The 9,373-nt window shown below is 34.3% G+C and overlaps 1 protein-coding gene and 1 long non-coding RNA gene across 4 annotated transcripts; one reads left to right on the forward strand and one right to left on the reverse strand.

Moving 5' to 3' along the window:
* Nucleotides 1–542: 542 nt before the first annotated feature.
* Nucleotides 543–6,388, reverse strand: LOC145123447 (uncharacterized). 3 transcript variants are annotated; one of them, XM_079058658.1, is made up of 6 exons: nucleotides 6,074–6,388; nucleotides 5,407–5,523; nucleotides 4,816–5,234; nucleotides 4,623–4,708; nucleotides 767–3,208; nucleotides 543–705 (listed from the first exon to the last, which is right to left on the reverse strand). In XM_079058658.1, the coding sequence occupies exon 5, from the start codon at nucleotides 2,166–2,168 to the stop codon at nucleotides 954–956; it is 1,215 nt and encodes a 404-aa protein (XP_078914784.1). In that variant the 5' UTR covers nucleotides 2,169–3,208; nucleotides 4,623–4,708; nucleotides 4,816–5,234; nucleotides 5,407–5,523; nucleotides 6,074–6,388; the 3' UTR covers nucleotides 543–705; nucleotides 767–953. The 3 variants fall into 3 exon arrangements, with proteins under 3 accessions (XP_078914784.1, XP_078914785.1, XP_078914783.1); XM_079058659.1 differs by having other exon boundaries at nucleotides 4,816–5,510; XM_079058657.1 differs by having other exon boundaries at nucleotides 4,816–5,523.
* Nucleotides 6,389–6,959: 571 nt separating this feature from the next.
* Nucleotides 6,960–8,683, forward strand: LOC145127852 (uncharacterized). Its single transcript, XR_013716478.1, has 2 exons — nucleotides 6,960–7,352; nucleotides 7,795–8,683. It is a non-coding gene; the product is annotated as an uncharacterized LOC145127852 (long non-coding RNA).
* The last annotated feature ends 690 nt before the right edge of the window (nucleotides 8,684–9,373 follow it).

Below are 9,373 nucleotides of genomic sequence, written 5' to 3' on the forward strand. Positions count from 1 at the left end.
ACCAAACTTTTTAGCAAATAATCGCCACAAAACCAAAATTATCAAATCAACATGCATTTTACGATGCTAAAGTAGATTGCTATTTTTAAACTAAGACAAAAAACCAAAGTACGTTGTTATTTTTTGCACTTGAGACAAAAACCTATTTACCAAACTTTTTAGCAAATAATCACCACAAAACCAAAATTACCAAATCAACATGCATTTTATGATGCTAAAGTAGATTGTTATTTTTAAATTAAGACAAAAAACTAAAGTACGTTGTTATTTTTTGCACTTGAGACAAAAACCTAATTACCAAACTTTTTAGCAAATAATCACCACAAAACCAAAGTAGATTGTTTTACCTGTGATGGTTGTAATGGTTGTGGTGATGGTTGCGAAGGCTGTGGAATCGGCGGGAGAGCAGAAGGTTTACGGCCAATGCCTCTAATATGGCCACGTCGCTATCCTAATACTTTCTCAAACACAGCTCTTTCTTGAGCGAGTGTTAACTCACTTTCACCTTGAGTTTGTTCTAACAGCTCTTCAACTAACCGATTATGTAACTCCCAAAAGTGAGTAACAATTAAGTATAAATAAACATTTAATTATATGATAAAATTATAATTAAATACTTACATATTGTTGTTCGGCCTCAGCAGTAACAAATACACCATTCTTATCGGTATGAGCTTTGCGAAACGTTTCCACTCTCTTCAGGTTCTGTTTAACTTTAAAAATTAGATTATATTTTAAATAAATAATTACATGTATCGTATGTTACCTTCTTATAGCAAGTACTGCTATACAAGCTCGACCCCCCACGATTCACATTTGTTTGCATTTCACAGATTTTTTTGCTCCTTTCTGAAGCAATTATGTGTTCATCTGTTTGGAAATACTCAACTACTTTCTTCCAGTTATCAACTTCCATACCCTTTGGAGGGTTGCCTAATGCTCCCGGGATATCTTCATACCCTCCGACTGACATAGTTTTTTAGTTTTTTCATATACCTTTCGAAGGGATACATCCATCTCATACATATCGGGCCTCCGGCAATCGCTTCATCAGGTAAATGCAAAAGTAAATGAACCATAATGTCAAAAAACGCTGGAGGATAAATCAATTCTAACTTGCACAAGATTGCAATAATTTCTACTTTTTCTTTCCTCATATCCTCCACCTTCAATGTTCTGGAACAAAGTTGCTTGAAAAACGTACAAAGGTCTACAATAGGTGTATAAGTGTCTTTGTCTAACAACCCTCTTACTCCAATCGGTATCAAACGTTGCATAAGAATGTGGTGGTCATGCGATTTCAACCTAATAATGTTAGTATTGGTGTCGTTCACTTTCTTACTGATGTTAGAACCAAACCCATCCGGCAATTTAACATCTTTTATAAATTGACGAAAGAGTTGTCGACTAGATTTCGTGAAAGAGTATCTTGCATGGGGTCTATGAAACTTGTCACCTTTTTTTTGCAACCATTCATTTCTCCGAATGTTTAGAATTCTCAAGTCCTCTCGTGCATTTGATGTGTCTTTGCTTTTATCGTTCATTAAAAGAGTACCTAACAAACTCTCGTCCACATTTTTCTCAACATGCATGAAATCTATGTTGTGTTTCAACTGTAGAGAAGACCAATACTCGAGTTCGAAGAAAATGCTTCGTTTCGACCAGTTCAACTCGTAATCTTGCCGCTTTGGCTCCCCACCTCCATGCTCAGGATGTTTACCCGGTTTACGAGTTAGTAGACGACCTAGTTGCTCTTGTATGTCGTCATTACTAAAGTGTCTCGGAGCGGGTCTTGTCTCTTCCATGCCGTTAAAGTCCAACCTCTTTCTTAACGGATCATTAGCATCTAGGAAACGACGATGACCGATATATACGACTTTGTTTGTTGCACGGTACGAAGGAGTGTCTTCATTGCAAGTAGCACATGCTCTATACCCTTGCCCACTCCAACCTGATAGACTACTACGAGCTGGCCAATTGTTTATTGTCCACAACAACATAGCTCTCATCGTGAAGAATGTGTTTGTCGCTGCATATTTAATACGTATGCCTGAGTGCCACAAATCTTTAAGCTCTTCCACCAACGGCCTAAGGAAAACATCCATATCCTTACCAGGAGCTTTCGGGCCGAGAATCAACAAAGTCAACATGAATGATGACTCTTTCATACAAAGCCACCCACGGTGGCAGATTGTATGTGGTGAGTATGACCGGCCATGTGCTATGTAGATTACACATGTTTCCAAATGGATTGAAACCGTCAGCTGAAAGACCTAGGCGTACGTTACGGGGTTCACTCGAGAAGTCGGGGTATTTTTTATCAAAATCTTGCCAATGCTCCCCATCAACAGGATGAAGCATCACACCATCTTCTGAACGTCCGGTACTATGCCAAATCATATTTTTGGCAGTGTGCCTCGAACAATATAAACGTCGTAGTCTAGGGGTCACAGGAAAGTACCGTAACACCTTATGAGGTACTTTCTTACCCTTGGTGTTTTTATCGATCCATTGACTCTCTTTACAAACAGGACAAACTTGCAATGAATTGTGTTCTTTCCAAAAGAGACAACAATCGTTTTTGCACACATGTATCGACTCATACCCCAAACCAATAGACTTCAGTTTCTTTTTGGCTAGATAATGTGAAAGGGGAACCTTGTTGCCTTTGGGAAACGCTAATTGCAACAACTCAAGGAGTTGATCAGATGAACTATCAGTCCATTTGTTGTTCACCTTGATATGCATTAACTTTGCTAGAAACTCAAGGGAAGAAAAGATGCAACCAGGATACAGTTTAGTTTCCACTTCTTCAACCAACTGTGCAAAATCATCATCCACACCGCTACCCCTTGTATTCGAGGTTCCTTCATCAAGGTTGGTATCATTTTCTCTCGAGTCCCACATCACATCGTCGATTAAATCGGCCATTTCGTTACTTGGCAAGACGACTGGAGGAATAAAAGATTCACCATGATAGATCCAAATTTTGTACGACTTACTGAAACCATTTATAAATATATGGCGTTCAACTGCAGTCGGGTACTTGAAGTAACGGTTATCACATTTTTCACACGCACATCTGATTTTACCATTACTATCAAGGTGTGACTTGGACTTCTCGATAAAAGCTTTGAGTCCTGCTTGGAACTCGGGATGGTTTCGATATGGATTAGTAGTACAGCTTTTATCAATAGACATGATGTTGCTGAAATATAATTTTGGGTTTAGAGTTTAGTATATAGAATTAACATTGTTTTTTTTTCAATCCACATTTTTTTTACAACTAAAAGAATAAAAAATTAAAAAATTAAAAAATAAAAAAAATTAAATTAAAACATTTAGCAATTAGTATATCCATAAAAAAACATTTCTTACTATTGTATTTTTTTATATTTTTTTATTTATAACATTTTTTTCAATTATAGCATTGTATTTTAAACAATTATATTATGTTGTTGTGTTGTTCATTTTTACCGTCAAGATTAAAAAATATTTTTTTTTTATTTATAACATTGTATAAATATGTTGCAAGATTATAAGTTAACTATAGAACTTATTGGTTAACTTGGGGTTAGTTTGGGAACAAACTAAAAACTTTCTAGCATTCGTATATAAGTTTTTAAACAATTTTATAACATTTTTTGTGTTTTTTTTTCCAACTATAACAATGATTTATTTTTATATGTTTAGCAATTAGTTTTTAATGAATAAAATATTAAATAAAGAAAAATTAATAATTTGGTATATCCATAAAAAAAACATTTCTTACTATTGTATCTTTTTATATTTTTTTTATTTATAACATTTTTTTTCAATTATAGCATTGTACTTTAAACAATTATATTATGTTGTTGTGTTGTTCATTTTTACCATCGAGATTAAAAAATATTTTTTTTTTATTTATAACATTGTATAAATATGTTGCAAGATTATAAGTTAAGTTGAAGATTATTAGTTAACTATAGAACTTATTGGTTAACTTGGGGTTAGTTTGGGAACAAACTAAAAACTTTCTAGTATTCGTATATAAGTTTTTAAACAATTTTATAACATTTTTTTGTGTTTTTTTTTCAATTATAACAATAATTTATTTTTATTTTTTTCAATTATAGCATCATACTTATACCAAAACCACATACTTTTTCACATAATACATAAGAGCATGAAATTCACATACTTTCACATACATATACCACATATACACCAAATATAAATACATTCACATACACACATAATAACATCCTACTTAAACCAAATACACATACTTTCACATATATAGATAATAACATCATATTTATACCAAATACACAAATTTCACACTGATATACCACATTTACAACAAACATACATACATTCACATACACACGCAATAACATCCTACTTATAACAAACACATATAATTTCACATATATAGATAATAACATCATATATACTTCTACCAAAATACTCATATACCATATATACATCAAACACACATACATTGGCATATATACACCAAATTCACATAGATTCATACAAATATAAAATATACATACATATGGCAATTTTCACATAATTGATACAACTACACATAGCTTGCAATTAAACTCAAATTTCACAATAAATTGAAATAATAGAACCTGTAGTGGCGGAAATCAACGAATTTGTTGCTGGAAAAATTGTTCTTCACCCGAAAATACTCTCACCCGTAAACCCAAAGACAACACTACCAAAAACAATGAAATTGAAAAGTAATTTGCAATTAATCATCAAATGCAACTAGAAATCGAAGTTAACATACAAAGACAAAGAAATATAGGAACTTAAACTTACATTTCTTCCCGAAATGGAGTTGGAAATCGCGTCACAGAAGCCCAAACCACCCTTGACCCCTAATCTCATACAATATGGGGAGATAAGTTGTTGGAATCAAGAATCAATAGCAAAACGAGCGCCGATTGGAAGAGCAGCAGCGTAGCAACAGGAAACAGGAAGAGATGGAAAGAAAACAGGAAGCAAATGAGCAGATTGCGTGCGTTTTTTTTTATCTGCGAAAGCCTTTAGCGGCGACGATTTGGTCTTTACCGGCGACACAAAGCAACAGCGGCGACTATTTGGAGGGAAGGGTACCGCGTCACTATTAGCAGTGACATTTTAGACTTTTAGCGGCGACACAATTGTCGCCGGTATTAGGTTTGTACGGATAAGAGACTCCAACCGTTGGATTAGATACTCGATCGAACGGCTGAGATCTATCAGAGAGGGTAAATGCGGATTCGGGTGAGATGTCTTTAGCGGCGACACAATTACCGGCGACACAACCCTTTAGCGGCGACAAATGGTAGAGTCGCCGCTAAAGGGTTGTGTCGCCGCTAAATGCAATATTTCTTGTAGTGTTACTAGTTATTAGAAGCAAAGATTGACCTCTTAAACGCAAGTTTGAAATTGTCGATTGAAAGCTTAATACCAATTGACAAAATGATTCCACCAAGTGCAGGAAAGCAGGAGCATAGAGTTCCCTTGACATACTGAAATTTTAACCTGATCAAGAACATTACGTAAAGTAACTAAAATATAGATTCTTTTCCCATTAGAATGTGCTAAAACCCCAATAATACACCTTAAAATAGAAAACGTTAAAACCTCAAAATTAGATAAAACAAGTAGTATTTAATTGACATTTAAGTGTCATGATAGTGTCTAGTGTCATTGGTTCATGTAAAAAATTAGTAAACTGGTTTGCAACTATCCAAAAAAACAATGAATATCTCTCGAGTGTCATCAACCAATACCTCACCTTCATCACTTTCCTAACTTCCTAGATAATCAATTAAGGTTTGTAATTAGATACAAGTAGATTCATCTGAATGGAAGTTACTAAAATTTGTTAAATACGTATCAAATTAAACAAAATATATGTGAAAATAACCAATCAACACATGTGGTTCTTCAATCGATCATATTAAAAGTTCAAAATCGTGAAAAGAGTTTCAAAAACAAAATCCATTTCAACAAAAGTTAGAAAACATAAATCCATAAGAAATCCGGCAATTGACGATATTAGATTTGATGTAAGAGAATTTTATGGTACCTGTATCTCGTTGATGATCGGTGATGATCATGAAACTAGGATCGTTGGAGGATATCACATTTCACATGGATTGGTGATAGCGAAGATGAAAGTTGGATTCATTGTGGATCCAGATCTGGAGGCAGTAAAGGAGTGTCGAGGAAGAATGTAAGCGAATAAGACACCATCTAGTGGTGACGCAGCGACAGGAAGAAGGAAGGAGATATATCTCTCACCGTTGTTATCTCTCTCAGCCTCTCAACGATGTTTTCTCAGACGGAGGCGCCACCATCTCGTAGGTGGAACGATGGCGATGGCGACTTGTGTGTTTGTGTGTGCGAGAGAGAGAGAGAGAGAGAGAGAGAGAGAGGCACTAAGGAATAACCAAATTAGTCGTTTCCAAAATTAATTAATATAATTATTATGACATTATATTTTTCATGCCAATTATAGCTTTGTGGTAATTTAAAAAAAAGTCTAAAATACGTTTAAAGTGATGATTTATATTTACAATTTTTTTTATTTAAGTCGTTAAAATTTTGATCCAACGCTTCACTTTTAGTTCTGAGATTCTCAGGAAATTATGAGTTCTCAAATGATTTTATATATATATATATATATATATATATATATATATATATATATATATATATATATATATATAAACCTAAAAATCACACGTGTCAGTTTTTTAGAATGTTTCTTTAACACGTGACATTTTTCTATTATATATATATATATATATATATATATATATATATATATATAAAAGAAGGTTCTATGGAAAATAAACCTTTAGGGCATCAATTGACACATATACATTTCTTTATTCATACGTAAGATATTATAGTTACAAAATCCATCCTTATGATTTGGTTAAAATGACACATTTAATATCACAATCAAATACAATTCAAATTTAATTAAATTAAAAATATAATTGATTCTCAACCAAATAAGACGCCCTCATCCATCAGCTTCCTTCATCGGAAACCCACATCCCCACCAGTCGGCGTCCTTCATGTTCGAATATCAGTCTCCTTTCCATTTGTGACCGCCTGAACTTGAAAAGAAACCTACATATCCCCTTCATGTATGGATTTTGCCCTAGCCACCGTCTCCCTCACGCTCTTGTGAACATTGAATGGATGAAGCATCGATCTCCGACCGGCGACCCTGACACCATCTCCAGCGTATGCACCGACTTCTCCGCCTCCGAGTACAGCGCACACATCTCAACCTCTCCGGCTACACCGCACCGGCTTCGTTTTTTGCATCTAATCGTCGATTTCCAGAAAATGTAAACGAATTTTATCATCGAGTTAGTCTTCTTAATCAATCGATTTTTTTCTTTCCTCTCTAAATCATTTGTTAATTTCAAAATCAGTTCCAGTTTGTTCTCGATTTTTTTATTTCATCTCTAAATCATCTGTTAAATTCGTTTTTTGAATTGATCCGTTTAGTTTACCATTTTGGGGATCTGATACATACTGATTGATTTCTCCACAAATTACCATACCCCAAATCCATAGATTGAAAGATAATTTGCATTTATTTTCAAAATATATCATCTTCATATTTATCACTTTTTCTTCAAAACCATTCATTCTTCCCAAACATTAGTTTTGATTTCAATTAAGATTCTGATTTCAGGATTACATGAATTGACATTGGTTACATTTTGATTTAGGGATTTGATTTCTGGAGGTTTAACTTTTAGTTTTGATTTTGTTTTGGTCCAGGTGTTTATCGGTGATGGTTGTAGGAGATTAATGATGTTGGAGGTTAATGGGAAGGTAGAGGAAAACGAAAGGGTGTTGGTGAATGGGTTTGGTTATTGGTGTTTATCCATCATCAACCCTAAGAGGAGTTCAAAGGCATTCGAGACATCATCATCATCATCATCATCATTGAACAACCCAAGAGTATTCGTTTTTATGAATCTGCCTCTCAAACGAAATCCAACCTAATCATTCCATTCGACAAACAACTTATAACCAATACCATAAATGATTGTTTATGCATCGAGTTGAGAAAATACTAGAATTTTGGCCAAAAACACCAAGAACCTAAAACGGCGAAAACACAAAAATTACTGAGGAGGGAGCGATTGCAATGGAGGTACGAGGTTCAATGGGTGGTTCAGGGCGGTGTCTTCAAGAAGGGAGAGAGGTGAAGTGAGGTTAAGCATGGAGATGAGAGACAAAGGGATGATTATAACGTAATAATGGTGGTATGATGGTTCTAATGATTCTGGTAGCAGCATATGGTGGCTCCGGAGGCGGTGATGGCATCTTCTAGTGGTTCCGATGTGGTGGCTTCAGGTGTCTCCGGCTATGGCGTCTGAAGGATCTGGTGGTGTATGTATGTTTGCTGTACAAGCTTGGTTCATGGCTTGCTCTGATATTCTATGCTCAGTCACTTGCAAACATGAAGAACAAACATGAAGAATATAGAGACTGATTTAAAGCAGATCTCAACAGGATTTATGTTAAGTCCATTACATTACATATCTATATAAAAGCAATGAACTATGTTGTATGTTATCTTCATCCGTGAGTTGCAATCTGTTATGTTGCATATGGCGTATATAAAGTCTGATATTGTTGTTATTTAATAGGTTTGATGTTATGGGAATGGTAGCAAATTACTTTAAGGTAGTTCCTTTTGGTTTGTATTAAAACTAAAAGTTATGTTTTCTTTCTTTCTTTAGAAGCACTAGTCTAGAATAAATGGTGTTATTATAGGTGTTCAATGAATCCCACAAAGCATTCAAAACATATTCAAACTATGTACTTAAGATAGTCCGATGTACTTTTGTTTTATCTAAAAGCAAGGTCAAGTAGATGCAAATTAAAAATGTTAGTTAAAATTTAAAACAGATCAGGTAAAGCATCGCTTCTTTCATCACATTAATACATTAATTAGCTAAACTTTTGAAAAAGAAAAAGATAAAACAACTTTGACGGATTACAAAATTACCATTTTTGACCCTGTCTCTTTTGCTCACATAAGAGATAGAAAAACAAAAAACAATGGCATTTCTCCCAAATTACAAACTGAAACCGGTTCATAATATGCTAAAGATACAAAAACTCACATTTATAAACCAAGTAGAAGAAGTGAGAGACACAACACAATTACTTCAAATAATAGCATCTTTTTCTTACAAGTAACGTGTTAATTTAAAATTTGGGCTTACAAAACCAATTTGTAACAATTACCAACACCCTTTCCTTAAAAAAAGAAACACAAACTCTAACTTCCATCTTGACACATGACTTTCATCTCCCAATTTCATAATGTTCCACTTCCTCTTCA

This window comes from Lactuca virosa, chromosome 7 (genome assembly GCF_052849685.1).
Source record: "Lactuca virosa cultivar CGN04683 chromosome 7, Lactuca_virosa_CGN04683_v6, whole genome shotgun sequence".
Lineage (NCBI taxonomy): Eukaryota > Viridiplantae > Streptophyta > Magnoliopsida > Asterales > Asteraceae > Lactuca > Lactuca virosa.